At 41.4% G+C, this 23692-nt stretch overlaps 1 protein-coding gene across 3 annotated transcripts; it reads right to left on the reverse strand.

Annotated features, from left to right (window-relative positions):
- Positions 1 to 2090: 2090 nt before the first annotated feature.
- On the reverse strand, positions 2091 to 23036 carry setd2 (SET domain containing 2, histone lysine methyltransferase). 3 transcript variants are annotated; one of them, XM_026183941.1, is made up of 23 exons: positions 22573 to 23036; positions 21078 to 21199; positions 20394 to 20434; positions 17031 to 17052; positions 12944 to 16908; positions 12700 to 12831; positions 12387 to 12515; positions 12036 to 12159; positions 11858 to 11935; positions 11668 to 11765; positions 11397 to 11529; positions 10224 to 10358; positions 10003 to 10131; positions 8845 to 9915; positions 8675 to 8723; positions 8317 to 8596; positions 7472 to 8198; positions 6958 to 7080; positions 6427 to 6563; positions 6217 to 6328; positions 4655 to 4729; positions 4376 to 4477; positions 2091 to 3798 (listed from the first exon to the last, which is right to left on the reverse strand). In XM_026183941.1, exons 5-23 carry the CDS (start codon positions 16849 to 16851, stop codon positions 3637 to 3639), a joined length of 7704 nt encoding a protein of 2567 aa, XP_026039726.1. In that variant the 5' UTR covers positions 16852 to 16908; positions 17031 to 17052; positions 20394 to 20434; positions 21078 to 21199; positions 22573 to 23036; the 3' UTR covers positions 2091 to 3636. The 3 variants fall into 3 exon arrangements, with proteins under 3 accessions (XP_026039726.1, XP_026039725.1, XP_026039724.1); XM_026183940.1 differs by lacking the exon at positions 20394 to 20434; XM_026183939.1 differs by lacking the exons at positions 20394 to 20434; positions 21078 to 21199.
- Between the last annotated feature and the right edge of the window lie 656 nt (positions 23037 to 23692).

Consider the following 23692-nt stretch of genomic DNA (forward strand, 5'->3'; position numbering starts at 1 on the left):
GATGCAGATGGAATTTTCCATTTTAAAATGTAGAAAAAGTTCTCAACATTAATCCTTGTGTTCAGCTTGACACCTTGTTTTTGTATTTATTTTAACACCACTTCAAGTCAGAAAGTAAATAAAACCTATGAGATATCTGTGGTGGCCTAGTTGTCATTTAACAAATACCCTTACAGCCACTTTGTTAGGTATAACTGTTTAGTAAGTAAGTTTAGTGAAAAAGTATCTAATCAGCCAATTTCAGAAAATGCTGATTTGCTGGGATTTTAATCACAGAGTTCACAGAGACTGGTCTAAAAGGAGAAAATATCTAGTGAGCGACAGTTTTCTGGGCGAAAACGCCTCGTTTGATGTCAGAGGTCAGAGGAGAATGGCCAGACTGCTTTCAGCTGACAGGAAGGCAACAGTAACAAGATAACCGCTCATTACAACCAAGGTATGCAGAAGAGCATCTCTGAATCCACAACATGTTGAACCTTGCTAGAGCTGCAGAAGGCTTCTCCAGTCAGCTAGGAACAGGAAACTGAGCTCTGAAGGTAAAATGAGGTCCATTCCAGTACTCACTACCTGTAACTAATGAATTGGCAAGCAAGTCTAACTTTGATGTTTAACTTCTTTTGCTTTTTGTGGAATTACTAATCAAGTGTAGCATTATACAGATGATAAAACATCAGTCTTTATGCTGCAGATCTGCTACAATCAGCCTGGGGAACTTGCACCTTTTATTTAGTTTCTCGAGGCTAAGCGATTATTTACAAACTCGTTAAAAACAAAAAAAGAAAAAGAAGCAGAATTACAATTTAAAGTTACAATCAGAACAAATGTTAAGTTTTAAAAGGGCCTTAAACATGAAGCACAGAAATGAAGCACAGATGAAATATGTAAAAGTGATGATAAAAGAGCTCAGCTGACAAGAGATTCGACAGGCCTCATTAGTTTCACACAGTATAGTTTAATTTTCATCTTTTTGTCATCTTCCCAAAGGCCCAAACAGTTCTGGCATTGTTTATGTAATAATGATACAGTGTTTTATGACAGTCTAGTGAAAGGCAACAGTGAACAGTTGTATTTGCACCAAATGAAAAGTCTTTTTTTTTAGGTTTACGGAAATAAGACATTTATTGCTAAAGAACCACAGTCCCATAAACCTACGTCTATCATCTTTAGTCAAAGTATAAAACTCATCTGATGGGTTAGAGTAACAAAGTTTGGACATGGAATAAACTACTTCTCTTCAAGGGATTTAGTGTATGAGGACGTTTCCTGTCCAAAACCCTGAGGGGAAATCATTTAAGAGGTATTTAATAATTTGAGGGCGAAACCAAAATAATCTTAAATCTTCTGGAGGAGCAGTTTTCTGTTTCTCACCGAGACACCATCTCTCATTCCTCCTCCCCTTCTGCCGTGAACTCGGATCTGTTAATGATCTCTTTGCCTACAGTCCTAAGTGGGAGCAGGCATCGTGCATGGCCTAGAGCAGCGTTACATGCCGTCACACACTCCAGAAGGGACTGCTTAACTGCGGTCTGGAGCACACGGGCATGAGGCTGCGGAATGTGCATACACTGGAAAGGGGGTGGGGTGGGGTTGGGACCCAGAAGAGAGAGGGGAAGCACAGCAGCGCCTCTTTCTACTCCTCACAGCTCTCCATATTTAGAGCACACTGAATGTATCTAATGAAGGCAGTCCATACTTTTTTCCCTTTTAGCGGGGCCGAACATCTGGCTCAGTGCTGTGCGAAAGTGCCGTAGTGGCATTCGTGCCATGTGCACCCTTTATTAGAGGCGGGAGCAGATCTAAAAATGGGATTGGGTGTGCGCGACGCTGTTAATCATGAAGCACAAGGCAGTCACATTTGCTTAGAGATATTCTGGTCTATTTAATTGATGCTCAAACGAACCTAACTGAACTGCACCGCAGGAAAAAAAATTGATGTGATTTTACAAAAAAAGTTTATTATCTTTAAAATGTTTTTACACTCGGTATGACAATGTGCTTACACAATACTTACAGTAGAGTTGGGTGAAATTTAATTTGTACATAGAAAAATAATAATTAAAAAAAAGAAACACCACCAACAATAACAACTAAAAAACAAAAACACATGAACATCTCCCTGGCCACTTCATTAAAATAAATTGGCTGTGAGTCAGTGGGCTCCTAAGTTTCACTGACTGATATGGGAACTGCATCAGGAGGACTAAGCTGGTGAGGATGGGTGGGCTCACTGTGCTCCATCACCCTACTCTCCTGCATACAGCTTTGGTAATTTTACACAATATTTACACTTTTAATCACCAAATCATATTCCATTTACAAAGTGTCGGCTTAATTAAGCATTCCAAAAAACTATTATTCAGTATATTCACATATAAAGCAATGTACATATGTTGGAATTCTTTTTAATGCAATTTTATGCGATGTAAAATCGATGACCTAATGCTAAAGAAACAACTTTTAGTGCCAACTGTAAAAATCTCAGAAATTAATGAGCGACAGTTTGTCGACCAAAGTGTCTCAAATGTCTTGCTAGGACTAAGAGTGGTAAAAAGACTGAACGCGTGGGATGTTTAGAAACGGTTAAAACTGCAATGCTACGACCTTCATTCTCAGAATCATTCCTGCAAGAAGAGGAAATCGGGCAGAACAAGTTGAGGAAGTGGGGCCGGACAAGAAACGAGGGGGTGGGGAAGTAACTGGACACACACCTAAACAGCATGTCAAACATAGCATTCAAACCCTGCTCCCATTATTACACATTAACTGATAAAAGTCAAGCAAAGATTGACCGCTAACTCCTTTTCGCCAGCCTGATTGCCACCGATTGATCCCTCAGTATACCGTGAGCAAAAAGCTCATCCCCGTGAGGGAAGATTACTTGAAGTAAGAAGATGTGGAAAATGTAGGGATTTCCATAAGGATCACTCTGACCTCAGGTTACATCATGCATTCATAAAACAACAGAGGCTCCAAAGTCTTGTGGTTAAGAAGGCAGGGTTTGCAGGAGTGGAAGCTTGGACCTCCACAGCCCATTTAAAAGCAGCACCAGATATGGTCAGTGGCAGGGGGGCTGAAGCGTGTACAGAGGGGGGAGAAAAAGGAGGCTGGGGAGGGAGAACTCGACTGTTCGGGCACGGATCCTTTTTTTAAATTTTTTTTTTTTTAAACAGTGGAAAGTAACAACAAAACTTTGATAAATGTGATACCAAAGCTGATTCCTGTGAATGATCCTCATTCAGGGATATAACAGTTTAAAAACTGGAATTGAGGTGATCATCTGAGGAACTTTTAAGAGCCGCAAATGAAAAAAAACACAAAAACGCTAAAAAATAAAACAGTCAGTGAAAACAGTCTCTGTAGCACCCCTCAGTGTCATCGTCTGAGAACACTGCACCTGGAGTCTTGGGTTGGTCATCAACAACCAAGTCTCCCAGAGTCCGTATATCGGGGCTCCTGTGCGATCCGCAGGGCCTGGAGAACTTCAGCAGTGCAATTCGTAGACATAAATAGAAATAAAGAAACTACTTCACTGTTCAGGCTGGACAGTTCGTACATGTGGGAGTGAATGGAAAGGCAAATCTGTGCTTCTCCTGTGTTAGCGCAGAGCAAAGTGTAACATCTGTGGCCTGAAATGCTTCAATACACCTCTGTGTCCTCCTTGGGTCTGTACACGGCGCCGAATCGCTGCATGTACTTTTTGATGTATTCCTTGGTCTTGTGCTTCACATTTTCATTGCACTCGAGGTCCTCGGGATTCTTGCAAGCTTTCAACTCCTTATTCATAACTCCGTGAGTTAGCTAGAAGACAGAGCAGAAGTGAGGAAAGAGTTAGGCATTCATTCTTGCCCTCAAGTCTACAATAAACTGATATTGAAGTTGCGGTAGAGTGGTTAATCCCCTTTAGTGACTTTGCTCTTTATAATTTGACATAATACAATGCTGCAGTCTTTAAATGGGTGAAGCCTAAGTCGTCTTTCTGTTTACTGCGCCCATGTCCTCAGAGTCCTGGTATGTTCGAGTGGCAAACCACTCACATGCACTATCCATGGACCTACTGAGAATCATAATGGAAAAAAAACCCCACCGCCCTTTGAAGAGATGCTGGTTGAAAACAGCTTTTGAGAAGGAGCTAAAACAAAAGAGACAGTGATAATAGCTAGCATGTACAACATTTGTTCTGGAGGCAGAACACAAAAACATTTGGCTGGACGCCGAAATCGTGGGAGTTTAATTATTTAGTAATAGTTTGAAGGAAACTTTGAAAACTTTGTTTACATTAAATGCTGACCAGCATCCTCACTGTGCCGTGACCACACTAGGAAAGAAAGAAACGTTTGCTTTGTGGAAAACTTAATCCATGTATGAACACGGTTACCTTTCTAGCCAGGTGTTTGAAGTCTTCTGTGTTGCTGATGCGTCCAGATTTGCAGTCTGGCTTTCGATAAGGATTCAAGCATTGCACTATGAACTGTGACATCTGATTAACAAACAGGTATAAAGTTAAGTAATGTACAGAATTAAAAAAACAAAAACAAAACAGAAATGGCCGGACAGATTCACGACCATGCAGATCGAAGTGCAGACACTGTATATATGTTTAAAAAAGGAGTTAAAAACATTGCTCTTAACACAGTTTGTGGAAACTCTGACTCACCTCCTTGCGAAAGGTCTCTTTACTTTTCTTAGCGAGTTCACTGGAAGTGTCTGCTTCAGCCGTCTTTGTGGAAAACTACAACGTCATCATAAGAGAAACTCATTAACAGGCTTGTTTGCGGACAAATATAACTCTGAAATGTTGCGGACCAGAATTAGCACGCCACTTTGCAAACTGATTTTTCTATGCTGCAAACCCAACCCTAGCTTAGCTTAATTAAAACATTCCTACAAGTTGCAACGACAGCTACTGAGGTCAGTAGGGAGTAAATGCAGCACCTGTTCACCAGCTATTTGAAACAACGCAGGGATATCCTGCCAGGGTGCCGCTTCCTCTCTGGCCGCAGCCTTCCACAGCAAAGCCAAGCAGGCAGCAGTTAACTGCCTACACCCACTATGAAGCGGTGAGTATCAAGAACAAGCATAAAGGATTCACACACACACACAGCCGCACACACAGAGGAGGAATCCAGACAGTGAGACAGAATGCTTTGCAAGGCTAAAGCATGTGTCATAGTTTTGAGCCCTGGAAGTCGGCACCACCATTGTCTAAAGCCTACAGCTCACACACATGTAGCTGTTCTTGGATTATTGAACAACATGGATGTTTCACCTCAGTCTTGTTTGTTAAATGAACCAACACACCCTACGAATAAATCAAGGAATCTCTGTATGCGTGTCAGTGTGTGTCTTCTTTGTGTTTCTCAACAGCTGTTGTATCTCGTGAGTCGAGTTTGCCCGGATGATGCGTGGTCTCATTTCTGGGGTTTTGCATGCAGACAACACTTAAGACTTGTGACCTCCTACACGATGGCGCGTCTCTGTACTGTCACCACTTAAAATGACAAAATTTACAAATAAACTTCCACCGACTCTCACGTCTACCTTTGCTGTGGGTTGCATGTCCGTCACTGTGCAAGTCTTTCAAAGAGACAGTTATGCAGTTAAAGCGTAAAACCCCAAACTGCAAATAAATGAAGGCTAAATCTCCCACATGGTTTCCATTATCTTTAAAGACAGGATAAAAAATGAAAGGGGAAAACAAAGGAAGCAGAAGAGAGGAGATGAGCTTAGGCATCGCCTCCTCTTTAGCCTTGAGGCTAAAGGACAGACAGCTGAGCAGGGGGCGGGGCGTTTAGACACACTCTTAAAATTTCTGTCTCTCTGTAGAGTGCGATGAAGCCATTTTGAGAGGTGTAGTCGCCGCCAAGTTTATAAGACTCGACAGAACGTGGTGTTGTGCTGAAGGCTTTTCTTCTTCTTCTTCTTTTTTTCTTAGTTGAGAAACAGCTGAAAGTAATCACTGGTGCAGCATCTTCAATTACCTCAAGGAGCAAACACTATAATCGTGTTTTGCATCCAAGCGCAAACTTTCAGGGGAACTAACGAAAAAGTAATGTGGATTCTTTCTCATTGTCAAACGAAGGAATGCAGAGATACTTTTCCACTCTGTGAAGACTGTTACTAAAACCCGCTGTTTCTGACCACCCACCTAAGATTAGATCACAACAGTTAACTTTTTAAAAATCTTTCAGTGAAGAGTAATCAATGTCAAAAGCTCACTTTGGAAGGATTTTCATCATAGGTGGGTGTTCCCAGGTCCATCTCTGATTCATGGTCCACACTAGTGTTGTCACTATTTCCTTCCCAGGTTGGTGGATCCCACTGTGTTTGCCTAAAGGGAAAATAAATAAATAAATGAAACGCAATATGCTTGTGAGGACTTTACTGAGGCACACACACAAAACACCCCTGCAACACAGTTTTACTAACCTTGTAACAATATGGTAGTAGTAAATTTTGCCTTCAGGGTCCCGAGCCACTTTCCAGTTGGGAGGTAGGACGATAGTTTTGGGTTTAGGGGGAGAAGGTGGAGGCAGGTCTATCACACTGTTGGGCACAATCATTTCCTGGAGAAGAAAATAAGTTTTAAACTTAGTATAGGAGGATCACAAAATATACACATACAGCTTCACTTTAATGTGTTTAAAAAGAGATCAAAAATTACTGACACAGCTTTCATTTAAAAACAAAAACAAAACAAATTGACATCTAATTTCTAATGTATATGGCCATTATGTAACAACTTAAATTTGTCACTATAACAACTGTAGTTTGAAGTCATACGTGTTTACATTCTTATAAACAAATGGGACCCATTTAGCTGGACTCTGTCTCATATTAAAAGGGACAGATGCATAATTCAGATCTATACCACCCCCTTGTGGCCACGACAATAGGGCTTGTTCAAAACCACAAACTCAACTGCCTTATAATATCCCTGTTTTACGTCTTGTCTGTTACCTGCTGAACAGTTTGAGATGTTACAATGGTGGTGACTGTGCCTCCCTGCTGCACCACCACTCCCTGCTGACCAGGATATACCGGCTGGCCATGTAGGTAGCTGGCTGTGGGATCAGTGTATGCCTTCAAAAACAAAGCACAATTAGATGGCAGTCTTACAGACGTTCAGAACCTCTTTTTTCTTTTTTAAGGAATAAAATAAAATATCCTCCTCTGAATTATGAGCTTAGTTTTCCCAACCCCCATCGAATTTGGGTCAAAAATATACTACAGATTGGTCAGGAAAAACATAATTTCCTTTATTAACCATCTTTTAAAAGACTGTCTTGTATTTTCATACAGTTCAATCGCAATAAAGATATTAACATTCGCTTTTTTCTATATCAAGGAGTTATCTCTTGTATATCATAATGTAGGTTATTTATAAAAATTACACAAAAATCAAACGTGGGCAATGAGCAAATCTAAGAAAGGTAAAATGGACATTTGTATATGACCAGAGCAAGAAGATTACCTGTATGACTGGAGTGTTGGTCTGGGGGTAGGGAGCAGGGATGCTGTAGATTGTTTGGCAAGGCTGGCCCTGATAATAGATAGCTGTGGGAGTCTGACCCTGTCCCGGGGCTGTGGCATACTGCTGTGCAGGTTGTGTCTGCACAGTCACTGCCTGCTGAGTGGTGGGGTCCCAGAGAGTGGTGTAGCTCTGTTGGCCCTGTACCTGAGGGGCAGACTGGGCTGGTACCGACAGGACAGCTACGCCTGCATCCTGGGTTGCTACAGTTGGCTGGGCATAGTGCTGAGGGTTGCCAGAGGCAAGGTTTGCGGTAGTGACGTGCTGAGGGAGATTGGTGACTGGAGTGGTTTGGGGAGTGGAAGATGGAGAGGTCAGTCCTAGATCTGAGACGAGACGCTGGGGTGGAGTCTGTTCATAGTTGAGACTCGGCTCCACTGTAGGTGTTGGGAGAAGTACTTTGCCCGCATTGGGGTTGGAAGGATCCACAAAAGTCTGGATGGGATATCCAGGTGGGTACGTGATGAAACCAGGGCTGGAGGCATAGGCTAGAGCCGGGTCATAAGCCAAAGACTGGAGCTGCTGCTGCTGTTGAAGCTGTTGCTGCTTCTGTGCTTCCCGCTGGGCAACCTCCTGTTCAAACAGCTTCCTGCGCTCCTCTGTGGACAGTTTGTTGCGCTCCTTGCCACCAACTCCTCTTGGTGTCTTGCTGCTGTTAGATGGATCAAACCTTCACAATTCAGAGAACATGAGGACAGCTGAGTACCAAACCTTCACTAGGAGAGTTTGGGAAAAGAAAAAAACACTATGATTCGAGGACACAATCAACAAATAACACAAATTCCTACCGTTCCTCAGTGCGTCGGCTGCTCCTCTCGTAGGATGAAGGTGGAGATGGCGAGCGTCTCCTCCGTCGCTCAGAGCTGCGCGGAGTTTTCTCAGAGCCTCGATCGCGGTCCCTGTCTCTGTCCCAATCTCGATCCCTGTCTCTGTCCCAATCTCGATCCCTGTCTCTGTCCCAATCTCGATCCCTGTCCCGTTCCCTCTCCTTCTCTCGCTCCCGTTCACGTTCTCGGCTTCCTGACGTGGTGCGTGGCGTGAAAGATGTATCTCGATCTCGGCTGCGATCTGCCAGAAAAATCTAATTATATTAAAAGTTATGCAAATAATGTTTCAAGCCAAACATAAACTTCGAGGTAACCGTACCTCTTCCTTCCTTATCTACTTGAGTCTTCTTTGGTATCCTGTACACCTCCTGAAAATAACAGAACTTTGACTTTGGAATACAATGATGAGAGCATCGCAAACATTTGGATGATACACATTTTATACATGTTTATCTATTTTCCTTTGAAGGCGACAACTTATGAATATACCTTTAGATCCTTCCAGCTTTCTAGAAGCCTAGCAGCCATGCCACTAATGTCGAAAACACTGAGCTGTGGTTCCTGACTCCTCTCACTCTCCACATCTGAGACACCTTCCTCTTCATCTTGAGAAGGCGTCCCTATCACTGATGGATCCACAGGGGTTGCTGTGACCGCTGAGGGAATCGTGGCCTCCGGGGCTTCAGCGATAGGTGGAACATCAGTGGTTGGTTCACCACTGTGTGGCTCACTGCTAGGCAGTGTTTTCTTAGCCTCTTCAGCCTCTGTCTGGGATTCCATAGTCTCTGAAGGCTGCTCAGGTGGAGCATCAGCAACACCCGTTTGACTGGATTGGGTCTCTGGCTCATGGACTTTAACACTGGGCTGGCCTTCTTCTAATTCTGCATTTTCTGTCACTGATTGGGTATCTTGAGGCTTCCCACTCTCTTGTGTTTCAACTGGCTCTTTTGCTGGTTCCAGCTCATCTGCCTGATCTTCACTTTTGACTTCTTTTATATCGGAGTCCTCTTCCACAACCAAATCAGGTTTTTCCTTCACCTCTTCAGTTGGAGGTTGAGGTTCACTGCTTGAAGTCATCGCTGCCTCTTCCTGTTTCTCTCCTATGACTTCTTTTGCCGACTCTTCCGCTGAATCTGTGGTTGGATCTGCAGCGTCCACCGGTGTGTCTGGCTTCAACTGCTTTCCTTCAGGAAGTCCTGCACGTGAATTTTCATCATCTTCCTCATCATCCTCCTCCTCCTCTTCCTCTTTCCCATCGGATGCTTTGCTAGCATCAGAAAGAGCGCTGTCCAGACTGTTTTCGCTAATGATTTTAAGGCGTCTGTACACAGCAGGCTTGGACGTGTCACTATCTAGTTCTGGTCCCATTTTAGCGGAGGAACCATCAGGAGTGTTGAGGGGAGTTTGGGCACGGGAGGTGTTCTCACTAGAGTAACCATCCATCTCAGTCTGCTGAGGAAGAGTTTTTGTCTGAGCCCACCGCTGAATGAAGGTCAGGACTCTGCTCTCCTCCAACATGTTCTTAGTTGAGATGGGCAGCACACTGAGGGTCTTCATGATCTGCAAACAAGGCAATCGCTGGTCAAACAGCAAGTGGCTGTGTATGGGCCATACAGTGATATATGATAACATTTTGACATATCTCACCTGTAATTGCAGTTTGATGTTGTTGGCACTGTTGCCTTTAGCTTCGGAAAGCTCCACCATGAAAATCCAGAGCAAAGACAATCCATGGTGGTCTAAGAACTGCTTCAAGCATGATGGATTTTGTGTATCCTGTACAAAACAAACATAACATGTTATAACCTAAAAAAGAAGATAAAAAAAAATCAACAATATAGACAACGTATTCACAGATCTAGTCATACTTGTATGAGCTTTAGACAGATGAGTTTCTGTTCCATCGTTTCCACTCGGACCATCAGTCTGCAGAGAGACACCACCTGTTTCTCATCGTATAAGCCTTCGCCATTCTCTAGTAATGCCTCCAGCTCTTCATCGACCTGTGAAAGGACAGCATAGAAACAAGAGTGAAGATACATTTTGGCATTTAAAACACTCCGTGTATACAGCCTGTAGTTACAATGATGGCTTCTCATATTACACAAGGACAAAGTTTCAAATAATAAAGGTCAACTTATGTACTGTGCAAGTAATCACAGTGAGTCAAAATGCTTGGGCTGTTCTAAAAGCTCATTTCCCCCCCCCATTTCTGGCTCCGTTTGACGTCAAAGGGAGGGGATATCAAGGCACACAGTTCTGGCTCTGCCCCATCAACCTGCTGTTCAAAATGAGGGGTGAGGCACTCTGAAGAATTCCAGCTTAAATTGAGGGTGGCCTTAAAAGGAGGGTAGCTAAAACAGTTAGTTTCAGAGTGTCTACTGACATGCAATATAAGACAAGTATAAAAACTGAACTACAAATTATGCAGAGATATTCCAGCAGTGTCTAAATATTAAAAAAATAATAAGCTTGAAACAAACAGATCTAATCTAAGAAGCAAGTACAGGCATTGTAATACAGGCTGTTATGAATCCTCTACTGTAACTTTAACACTATGACTTCAAAGACCACTACAATTACCCTGTAAATGAGGCTGTGAATACCAAGTAGTCAAATATCCTGAAGTTCTGGTACATTACTAACACATTTTCACTATATTGCTGAAGCAGTTACTTATTATAGTGATCAAAAGGAAAAGAAAGATAACATTTTTTGCACTTTTATTGTGTAAACTTTTTAAAAACGGAACAGTTAATGAGTTCACAGCTTCTGTTGCCTTTTCTGATATGATTGATTTTGCATGAATATTTTCTAACAGGTTTATGTACCTGATTATTAAGAAGAGGAAAATAACAGTTGCACACAGCAGTGTATGCAGCTTAACAGTTCTCAGCACTCAATTTATACAAATTTGTAAGTCTTTCCCTCTCTTAGTTGTTGTGTATCAGTCACTAAAGTGCCGGCCTCCATGCAAACCTGTTAAAGCTACACTTAAAAGAAATGCCTTAAGACCTTTAAATATTACTAAAAGAACCGACCGTTGTGAGAGCACTCTTTCGACTGCGGTCTTTCTTCATCTTCCCACCAGCTGCTCGAACACTAACTCTGTTCTCCCCACCCAGGAAGCCTCTGCAGCTGGGTGCTCCACAGAAGCATTTCTGTGCTTCTTTCCTGCAGGGTACAATTAAACAGAGATGAAACCACCACTGCTAAACCATTCGATGAAAAGGTTAACCAGTCTTTCTTTTTGAGTCTATTCATATATTATACGTCGAACACAAAAATACAGTAACCGCGCAGGAACCGTACCCATATCTCTGAAACTGGTAGTCAAACGTGAGCTCAGTTCCTGCAGTAACAGCCTTGGTGGTGAAGAACCCAACTCGAAGCTGACCGTTGACTGTCCACTGAAACGATTAAAAAATTAAATAAAAAAACAAAACAAAAAAGTAAAAGAAACTAAAAGGATACGCCAAAGAGTTTTATTTTGCCACCGTACCTTTTGGGTTTCACAGTTGGGCTCGCAGCTGTGGTTCATGAACCGAGAGCAATTACCCTTCAGCGTTGCATCAATAATCTGAGAGAGGCAGTACAGCGTCAGTCGTTTCTTCCAGCCACCACAAATAACCATTAAAACCATTTACAGACGCCATTTGATGTGTTAAATCATCACTTACCTCGTTATTCTTCAGAGACATAAAATAGTAGTGGATGTTCTTATTGCGAGCGTACTCTTTCACCCTTGTTTTGAACTCTTTGTGGTCCAAAACCTCACCGCAGTATTCCAGTACAAAGGTGTTTCTAAGAAAACAACAAAAGCAGTTTCACATATATCACCACTGTTGTTTTTTCTTTCCACATGCATTTTTATCTAGTATAAGTCAGATCTTATAACCTCTTAGGAAGCACTGTCGAGGCCTTGTTCTATCGTTATGCAGTGAAACAGAGAGCCTCTTTTGTCAACTACTGAATGTTATTTTCTAAAAATTATTTCACAGCGTTCTATTAAAAACCAATAAGTGTCTTACGATGCCAAGTCTTTAGCTGCCCGTAGTCCCCAGCCCTTGTCTTCTGTAAGGATCACATCAAAGTCGGCATGTTGTTTCATCTGAAAGCGGCGATTAGAGCAGTAGGCTCCATTCAGGCACCGTGACGAACTAAGAAAAAAAAAAAAATCACATGGCAAAAAGATGTTACGAGAAAGACGTAAAAAGATTTGATTAACAAAACAGAATAGGTGCTTAAAAAACTATGGATTTCCAGGTTCTTAATTAAGGAAAGTTGTAAAATATTTATTGATGTAAAAGATGCCAGCGGTTCAATAACCTTTATTACACTTACCACTCAATCATCAGCAGCCGGTTTAAACAGTCATCCCCGCATGCTAGTACGCCCCTTGCTCGGTCCTCTCTGGGTAGCACCGGGCACTCACACTGCATTCGTTTAATATCTCGATGAGATTTGCTTTTTTTCCTGCAAATTACATTTTAAAACTTTCAAAGATCAAGTCTGAAAATAATTCAACATTTTGCTAGGAAGTTACTCTTCACAAACAAACTTGATTCTCTGACGGGAATCATCTTACCTTTCTGTTAGGTACAAGTTCTCCTCAATCAAGTCAAAGTACGGAGGCATCTTTTTAGACTTGGCAAACTCTTTCCATCTATTTGCATCTTGAAAGTCCTGCAGAGTGAGTGATGGACGGTCCGCTGCAGATTTTACAAGAGTTTCTTTAGCGACTTCAGTATCTCCTTGACGGTCCCTTTTAGCTGCAGGGCCAGCCTCTGCCTCGTTGTCTGAATCGGACTCTATCTCTGGACGCCTTTTCTTGGGAGGGCCCCTTCCTCTGTGGGGCCTAAAACTGTCTTCTCTAGAGGGGTCGGGTACAGCAGAACCCCTGCTATTGCTGCTTATTTCATGACCTTGTACAAAGCTTGATGACCCTTGAGTGTTAGGCCCACTGCCCTCAAAAGCCGTTTTGCTACAACTTGATGATTTATCCCCACTGAAGTCGTCATGATCATTAGTGAGGGAGTCGGGTTGAATTTCGCCTGAAGGATCCTGATCAATGACATTTGCATGGAGGTAGTTTTTTCTGCTTGTCTGCATGTTTTGCGACTGCTGGATACAGGAAGCAGTACTTGGTCTGTGTTCTTGTTCCTTGGAAAAAGATCCTGACAGTTTAGTGTTTGTTAACTGAGGCCCGTGGCTGCTATCAGGCTGCTGGTACGTACTAGTAGGCTGTTCTGGTTGTGAGAAATCCCAACCCAGGTTGAATTCATGCTTCTCATTAATATTGTCAGCCCTGGAGAAATGATCTTGTTGGTAATGCACGTGCGTCCGATCTCCTCTGTTGCTCACATCATGTTGTTTGTGCCCTTGCTCACACTGTTTGGAATTATCACGCATGGGGGTGGAATCTGTGACACTTGCATGGGAACTGGTATGACCAGCAGTATAAGGTTGGGTACTGATGGAGGTGGAGGCCTCTGAGTGACTGGTGCTATCAATCATATTGCTCTGGGACTGACACAATGTACTATTACTGAGTGAATCGCTTATACCGGTCTGTGTTGTGGGTTGTTTTTTCTGTTGGCTAACTTGATTTGGGGGTTCACTAATATGTTTTTCAGCTGCTAAGGCATTCTGCTGTTGTAAAATATTCAAAGGTCCCCTCTCCTCTGTATTCATTGTTAGACAAGAATTCTTTGGCACCACTACTACAGAGTGCAACTGTTTTATAGCCTCGTCGCAATCAGAGTCATACTCTGAGTTATCGCTATCACTGGCCTCACTCTGTCCTGACGCATCCTGACTGGGAGACATTCTCTTACTCAGTTTGCTCTTGCTAGCACTGTCCTTGGATTTGTTTTCGGAATTTTCCTCATTTGAGTGCTGTGCTGTTGCTGCCGAGTTGATCTGTATCTTGTCATTTATGTGCAGTGGCTGATCTGTGTTTGACTTTTGAGAAGCAGACAGTTTGGAGTCACAGTGGTCATTGCTGGTGCTGGCTTGCGAAGGCTCACTTTGGTCTTTGCAATTAAAGGTCACGGGTGTGCTCTCTGATTGGACTTCCTGCTTTGAGATCTCCGTCTGCCTTACCAGTCTGGAATGTGTTCCAGCTTCCTGCTGAATATCATCTTTAATATCACAGTCTTGTTGAGCATTATCTTTAGAGAACTCTATTTTTTTGACAGAGATCACCTTTTTAACAGTATTTAATAGTTTACTCTCTACACAAACAGTTCTCTGTGAATTTTCACTCTCCGAGGAATCCTGCCCAACAATATCCCACCGTGACTTTCGGGTACTACAGCTGCCCTTTTTTACATCGGTAGGTAGTGACTCTGGCGGATTCTCAAACTGAAGACAAGATGAATCAGATTTGACTGGCAAATTTGTGTCAGACTCTTTACTGACTGGCTGAGCTTCATCCAGCTCAACATTTTCTGGTTTAGTGTTTTGCTGGACAGCCTCTGTGACAGCTTTATCCACTGAATGAAGTACAGACTCTGGCCCAGTTGAACAGTAAAAAATTTCCTCGTCCTTATTGCACATTGTACTGTCATTACCACTACATAAATTTACGACAGATGCATTTGAGTTCACATGTGTTGGATCATTAGAGGAAAGGCTATCCTTCACATTAGACACGTTTTCCAGAGTAGAGTTTACATGCTTTAGGCTCTCGCTGTAAGTGACATCAGAGGCAATGTTATTTTCCATTTCAAGACCTGATTTTGCTTCTGTCTTAAGTGACAGTTCTTGCAAACCCTCACCACAAGACCCCACCTCCTTTTCATCTTTATTGCCATTTTCATTTTCAACCGGTTGGGAATCGGATTTTTCTTTTGAACTCTGAGAAAATGATTCTGTTGTGGTTGCACAAGATGGTGCTTTTCCAGGGCTATGAAATAAATCATCTGATTGTCTATCTTGCCCAGAAGATTTCACAGAAGATCTAGAGGGGACCTGTTTCGACTCTGGTCTACTGCTTTTCTTTTGAGAGTTTTTACAGTTCTCCAAGGAGCTGGAGCTTCTGTTGGATGACTGTAATTTGCCCTTATGATCCGTTTCAGAGTCACTGGGGCTGCTTTTTTGCCGTTTTTCATGTGTCTGAGAGTGTGTGTAACTACTGGAAGATGAAGATTTATTGTTGGCCTCTGACTTATGATGGCTGCTAGATTTACGGTGACTGGAGTCCAGATCAGGAGAACCCTTGCGTAGGGTATCAGAGTCCGATAACCGCTTTGTAATCCTTTCAGACTTTGAGGACTGTGTTCTTTTATCCAACTCTGAAAAGTGAGGTGAATCTACAGATTTTGAGGTTTTTTCAGATTTTGAGTAGGATGATGATTTTGACTCCTTATGTGAGCTTGAGTGGTTAGATGACCTACTGTTGTCACTTGTCCTTGACCTTGTTTTTCTGTGGTCATCTTCAGAGTCGGAACTGTCCCGAGTTCTGTCAGTCCGAGAGCGAGAACGTCTTCTATCCCTGCGTGGAGAACTCCTGTGCGATCTCCGGTCTGATTCATGATAGTAGGACCTTTCAGAGCGCGATCCTCTGTCACTTCTAATTCTGTCTGATCTGGAGTGTGAAGAACTTGTTCGAGAACCTCTTGATCTAGACCGTGATCTAGATCTGGACCTTCGGCGATCTTTCTCTGATCGGGATGAGCGTGAAGATGTGTGTCTGGAATCACGGTCTGATTTCGAGTAACTAGACGACCTTTCGTAATTCTCTGAGCGCTTTGAGAAACTTTTTTCCCTTTCCTCTGCATGTGAACCAGAAGAAGATTTTCTTACATCTTTACTTCTGCTGTCAGAGTTTGTTTTACTTTTGGAATCAACTGATTTGTGGCTGGAAGACATCTGGGCTGAATCTCCATCAGATTCGGAGCCAGGGGGGGCACTATCTGACTGTGACCTGGTTTTCCTTTTGTGTATCTTTTCATCCTGCTCAGTACTGCTGGATGTCTCCCCATCTTTTCCTGAGGAAGCAGCTGGTTTCTTGAGGCTTGAGGTTTCTCTCGTCTCAGAGGTTTCAGTGTGAGCACTTTCAGAGGGACAGGTGCTGATGAGACTCTGGGGTGCTGGGAGTTCATTCTGAAATAGAGAGGTGTGCGGCTCTTCTGGCATAACTGACTGTTTCTCTTCAGTCACAGAGTCATTAAGAATTTGCTTCTTGAAATGCATCATTTTCACTTTAGTAGCTGTGGGGACTGGCGTCTGAGGTGTCTCTGTTTTTGATACTGGCACCAAGGGTGTCTGCCTTTGCTCAGTTTTGCTGTCTGCACTCTTTCCAGGTTTTTCGGAGGTTGACTGTGACGAGGCAGCATGAGGATCTGACTTATCAGGACTGGGAGGGATGAAGAACGAGCTTTGGAGTGGCTTCTTTGTCTGTGAGAAGCTGAAGGACACTTTCTGACGACCCTGATCTTCTAAGTTGACCTTCATCTTGGTCCCTTTAGGCAAAAGGTGGTTGGACAGCATGACTCTGGGAGACAGGCTTTTGATTAGAGCTGCTTTAGACAGGCCCTCCACCTTTACCTACAATACAAGAGAAAACACATAAACGTGCTGCCTCAGTTCTTTTATATAATAAAAAAGGCTGTAAAATGCTGATAAGACCGCAGATATTTATAGTCATTAATTATATTTAGTTAACTTACCGATGCACCACTCCCTTCCTCTCTGGATTTACATAAGAGCAATATGGGAAAGTAGAAGAAAGGAAAGTCAGAAATTAATTTACAATCGTAAAAGTAAAGAAAAGAAACTTTAAGATTAAAGCCAAAATTATCAGGGTAAACCTGCGGATGTAAACATTTACCTGAAAATGTTCTCTGGACTAATGACAAATGACTTCAAAACAACTGTTGCCCAATCTGAAACAGTGGTTCAGTATCTTTCACTCATTGCCCAATATTCTCAAGTTCAAAGGGAATGCTATGCCAAGTGTATTAACACTTCTGATTTCTATCAGAGTTAAATTAATAAACAGACAGAAATAAACAGACTCAAGTTTCATTTTAACATTTTAAATATAGCGGACAGGGAATTAGCTTACGGCAGCCATGTGATCATATGTGTTTAGACTACTAGTGGCAAACAGTGTTAGGCAGTAATGGATTTCACCGATAAATAAATGAAATGGAAGTGCTGAGACTGTCAGGTTAACTGACCTAGACATGTCACATACATCTAAGGGGGGGGGGGGGGGGGGGACAGGGACAGGAAATTGCTTTACATTACATAACTGCTCAGATCAACTTTAAATAGGTTTCCTCAAACCCACCAAAGTTTGAGGAAGCCTGCTAAGCAAAAAATAAACTTCAGCATGTGATGTTGAATACAATAACATTTCTGAGGAAAGTTACATTTTATCTAAATGCACTGTCTTTTGGATGCCTAATTCTCACATAAGTATATACATATATATATTATGTCTATATAATTCCAAATTCCTTATAAAGATGCCTTTGGTGTAGAAGAATGTGACATAGTTGGAACGTACCCATGCAAACATGGTATGAGCATGCAAACTACAACCAGATGAACAGAACAGACATTCAGCCTCTGAGCCTGTTACTCTGAGGGCAGAACAATGAGCTACTATGCAGAGAAAAACTAGAAAAGCTAACAAAAAAACTGCATGTTCAATCAGATTACTAAAAGCTGACTAACTTGCAAGATCAGTTTTAAAGGTTTTAGTTTTTTTGCTAGGGAAAAAATTGATACAGCATAGTATTGTCATTTTGCTTGGTGACATTGTATCAACACAAGAACAGCAAATAGCAATTTTTTTATTAGATAAATTCAAATACTCTGGGAATATTACAACAAGATGCAGACGATATCGATGCAGACAGCAACACATATGATTTTCAACATTATTTGATCACAACTAATTCCTGTATTATCAGAAACAGATTGCATGCAAATGCCAGCTTGCCCTCATTCAATTGCAGACTGACAGACAACGGTCTGACTGGTTTTTCTTTGAAAAACTGACGGAACCAGCTCAGTGTTCCTTCAGTGGGCTGGTTTCAGTTATTATGCAAATATACTGTTTATAAAATTGGGGAAACCTGCAGTCAGCTGAGACTGAAGAAGTCACTTGAATGAGTGACGGAAAGTTTCTCCCACTGAAAACGCTACGTCCAGATGAACAGAATCAACTTTTGGAGAAATTGAAGTGAGACAACTTTATCTTAGTGGATGAAACAGATATTGACAAAGTTTAACTTTGAGGACATCATTCGCAGTTTAAAAATTATGAAAACTAACAATATATATTATTGCAATGCTCAGAATTTCGCAAAATTAAAAAAAAAATAATAATAATCACAAAAATATTGTATCATGAGTGAAGTATTGTGATAATACTGTATAGTGGAGTGTCTGGTGATTCCTGCCTCTATTGTTTACATTTCCTGCTTATTTAGAAATGATTTCTGTCAGACATAAATAAAAGTTCAACTCTCTCTGAACTTCCAAAAGTGATCCAGCATTGCATAACACCACTTCTCAACCAAAACAAAGCGCTACGGCTACCACACATTCTTAGAGCTGAATGAAATAAGTGGATATTTCAGTGAAGACCAGAACAAAAAATATTTAGGATTCACTTTTCAAACTTTTTTTTTTTTTTTTTTTATAAATATGCAGGCCTTATTATATCTAGCTGTGATGCTCTTGTGGGCTGACCCACATCCATCTTTAGGCCCCCACTGGTTATGTCGCAAGCCAAACATGACGTCACCACAGCCCTGTCACCATTTACACCAGCACTGAGGGGGCACCAGATTCACTGCAGTATTCTCCTGAACGACAGGTGCTGCCACACAGACAAAGCCTATACGACAGCATTGGTATGGGAGTAAAAGACGACGAAAGGGGAATACTTTCTCCAGAAAGTCTCAACTTTCCAAATCTCTGAGCTCCTGCACTGATAAATCACTGAAATGCCGATAAAACCCATGACCATTGAAAACGTGTGTCTTCAATCTGGCTGCCCCCAACTACACAAGGGTTAGAAAAACCTAAGAAGTCCACGGCTAACTGAAACGACACCAAAGCGCAGCTCGCCTATGCGGATATGACGTCACTTATGGTGCGCGTCACCATTGACAAGGGTGACAACGGCGGGTCTAATAGGCCCTTTACACAGTGTATTCTGTGCTTTACCATACCGAAGGACAAAGCATTCAGATTTCTCCCCTTTTTACTGCAAGTAAGATTTTTTTCTGGCAGTACGAGTTTCTTTCATCACTCTTTCAATAGAAACACCGAAAAGAATAACAGTTGGTAAGATAATTGTGGAATGTCCATGAATTTAAATGTTTCGAAACTTGTTCTGAAATAATTACGTTCTACTAAATGGATTCATATTCATTTCTAACCCTGAACTTAAATAAATAGAGCTCACATACAATGACACTGAGAGTGAAAAGGGGCGACTGGTATGCAACTCCTGTTTCAGTGGCATAGACTACAGAACAAGGGGTTTGGCACACCATTGGGCATTCTTTTCTCATCGCCATGTTGCTGTTATATATCTTTACTGTCTTTACTGAGACTGGTAACTGGTGTTCCAAAACAACAATAAAAGCAAAGAAATAAAAGCGGTCAACATATAAGAAAACTTAATGTGTGACTTTTTATTCCCTTTCTACTTTTAATAAAATGTGTCTGTTTTCTTTGGGCAAAGCTTGATATGGGTGATGGGAAAAATGGGTCATTTATTCCTTTAGGATTTCAATTTTCTTTTTTTTCTCCTGTGACCTTCAAACTGAGACACATGCGCTGGGACATTCAGTAATACAGAAAGAGCTATGAAATGCAAGAATGGGGAATAACAACTGGTTCCTGTTAAGAACTGCTTCCAAATAACCCCATTAGCTCCATTGGAATTAAATGCTTCCAAGCCAATCATTTTTCATTAATTAGTGCTGCCATGTATTCCTTACAGTTGCCCGTTACAAAGAAAAACAAAAAACAAAATAATAACAAAGAGTGGAGTTTTTGCTCACCTCAGTCAAATCCAAGCCATATTTTCTACTCTGTCTCTGCACTGAAAAGATAATAAATCAGTTACACTGATGCTAAAAACATGTGTAGGACTACTTTTTTCCCTGTAAAGATTGAATCTGGAATCAATAAGGGCAATCAATTAAAAAAAAGATTATAACACAGGTTTCAATGAATATCTTTCCCTTTGCAAACAGCTTTCTTGTAATTTTTTTGTAATTGTAATTTACAAGCATCTAATCTTTTAAGCTGATAAATAAATTATAAAAAGAAAATGAAAAATATATGGTTAAAAAAAAATACATCTTCAGGTAACAATTTCTATTCAATTTGTTCGATATATATATATGACTTTTTTGTTTTTTTCTGCTTTTACTGTCCTGTATTACCACAACAAACTTTAAGGAACTGTGTATGAACTACAAAAAACACACCATCTAGACAATGACTGACAATTAATAAATAAACAGATGAAAGGATGTGGAAAAAGCACAGAACTTATGAGTTGCATAAGACACTTTAGTGCTTAAATTAAAAAAAAAAAAAAGAAGCTCTTTATATGAACAATAACATGGCGGTGGATGGGTTGACGTAGAAGTCAAAATGTTTTAAAAGTAGCGTGCCAGACTATATTCATAAACATAACACAACTTGGTAAGCATTCTACATTTTCTGCTGTCTAATACCTGATCTCTGACTTGTGCAGAGCGTCCATAGAGAAATTCGTCTAGGATTAGTAGGCCTGAAGGGGCTGCTGGCCAAGAATAATCCAAATCAGAGAAATGAGCCCTCCAAAGTGACGCCACACCTGACAAAAAGAAAGACAAAGCAATGAACTAAGTCTCTCTGTATCCACAACAGCTAATCACTCAGGAACTTGTACACTTTTGACACCATTAAAATCTCAGTAAAGTTCCTGCTAATGACACAATAACTGCAGTATTTCACAGTTTGTCTCTGTTGTCCAACACACATTGTATATTCAGCACACAACGTCAGAAAGCACATTGTGTCACATGCATTAAAGCGTTGCACAGTAACGACTTCTGCAGACCCGCCTTCCTTTCTGTTATCTATCGATGCAATGTGGCCGTACCTCGTCTTACTCCCATTAGACATGGACCCCCTCCCCCCAATTTAAGTACATTTGGCTGTAAATTTCCACTGTTGTTGCTTCAGCTGATCAACATATAGGAAGTTACGTTCGCCAATTGTTTATTAACAGCAAGTTTCATGGTCGAAGATAAATGGAAAAACATGGATGGATGCAGGGCGGGCATTAGAAGATGCAGCTGATTATTAGACACGGCAAAGACAAGCATGCGGACTACATAAAACAAAATGCTGTTTGCAGAACAACGATTTATGTGAATGACCACATCGACACTGTAATGGGACAAACAAATCGTGACTGAATGCAAACTGAGTAACTACACTTAAGCATGGCCTGTGCAGTGAGTGTATGCAGCCAAAACATGGCCTTTAAAAAGACAGCCACTTCTAGAACTAGCTAAATTATTGTTCTAAAGCAAATAATTTAGTCTGCTATTTTTTAAGGATTGCTTACACTAACACTGAGAAGGCAGAAAACACGTCATACCTTAGTTATTAGACCGTGATGATAATTTGCTAAAAAATATAATAGCTGAGCTAGCTTGGGTAGGTTAGCAGAGATTTCATGGGCCGTCTTTAAAGACAGCAGGAGCATATTCCTTGTGTATAACGTAGGCTATTACTGTCGACTAGCAAACAGTTGTGTACTTTGACATGCTAGAAGTAAGGCTTTTAGTGTGTTTTCGGGTGCCTGTCAGGGGGTTGAACAATCACATTTGCTTCTGTAAAGGGCTAGCATCAGCAGCTAACACTAGCTGTGTTAGCTTTGCCTCGCTCTGTAGGCTAACGTGGCTGTCGTAAACTTGTTATACTTTGAGCTTTACCTGGTGTGTTCACTCAGAATAATGGGGGTTTTTTCGACAGTGTGAGCACCTTACCTTTGTAGTTTTTTGACACGGAAGAAAATATATGACATTCACTTCTATTTTAGGATACAATGGACCCCTATAGTGGAGTCTGTGACCCGGCTTTGCTAGCATGATAGCTAATGTTTTGTTTTGTAGTAAGGTGGTTTCACCAGAAATAAGGACCCGCTAAACAACCGGGACATGCTCACGAGGTACTCACTTTACGAAGTGTTTAAGGTCACAGGGATCCCCCATCTTCGAAATCACCGGTGATCGGCTTTCTAAAACATCAGGCAGCAACGTATACCGACGTTAAATCCATACGGAGCTGTCGGAAATGGTCGTCGGCTCACTGGCTCCGCTACTGCTGCGCCCTAGCTTCAGCATGGGTGAATGGTGGTACGACCGAGCCAGAATGCGCTCACATAGTTAGCGAAGAGTTGTGGGAGAGCTCTAAAACACAAATGATAGCGAATGCAGCGCCTCGGGAAGTGTTTAAAATGACAAGACTAACAGTCTGATCCCCCAACGAAGTCTTTTGAGCATGTGTTTTAGCCAATTTCTATTTGTATCAGCCACTAATCGAGTGCCTCTGTTTCTGAGGCTTCTCTGTTCAGCATCACATGATATGGGTGCACAGCTGGCGCGAACCCCGGAGCGCACTGCGGCTCCTACGAATCAAACAACCAGTTAAAATTTCAAAAAGGCAGGCCTTGTTAGAGAGCATCACACAGTGGTTAAAATCTCAATAACAGAGACCTTGGTCCTTTGATAAACATATTTCATGCTTCATTTATTTGATGTTGTTTATCATAGTCTATTATTTGATTGATTACTTTTTGTTCTGCCTATTCAGTTTTTTTGTAATCCACTGGAACAATTTGAACTGCACTAATGTGATGATGGAAAGAGAAATACTTTTGTTATCCCATACTTTCTTTTAATTCTTTTGGTACAGCAGTTGCAATGAATAATAATATTACTGATGATGATAATATGCAGGAGATGATTCTGTGCCTGACAGATACTTTAAATTATTGAGGTTGATCACAAGTGATATGAAAGATTTCCTTTATCTGTCCTTGTGCCATCAGAGCTGAATCAGCCTGTTAGAGAAAGTGATCTGCTGTCTTTGGAAGCCCGTTTCCGCCACAAAAAAAAGTATCCATAACTCAAAGTTTCGCGTTATCTTTCTTGAAATTTCGACTTATGGACTCAAAATTTTGAGATAAGTAACGCAAAATTTTGACTCACTTTTCTCAAAATTTGGCAGAGCTAACTTGAAATTTTGAGTTCATAAGTCAAAATTTTGAGAAAGATAACTCGAAATTTCAAGTTAT

The sequence above is a fragment of the Astatotilapia calliptera genome, chromosome 11 (assembly GCF_900246225.1).
Source record: "Astatotilapia calliptera chromosome 11, fAstCal1.2, whole genome shotgun sequence".
NCBI classification, from domain to species: Eukaryota; Metazoa; Chordata; class Actinopteri; order Cichliformes; family Cichlidae; genus Astatotilapia; species Astatotilapia calliptera.

Coding starts and splice junctions, on each gene's coding strand:
- setd2 (XM_026183939.1), bottom strand. CDS start 22,607: ATGGGGGATCCCTGTGACCTTAAACACTTCGTAAA. Junction 11,766..11,857: donor CCAACTGTGAAACCCAAAAG/GTACGGTGGCAA, acceptor TAATCGTTTCAG/TGGACAGTCAACGGTCAGCT. Junction 10,132..10,223: donor TCTGTCTAAAGCTCATACAA/GTATGACTAGAT, acceptor TGTTTTGTACAG/GATACACAAAATCCATCATG.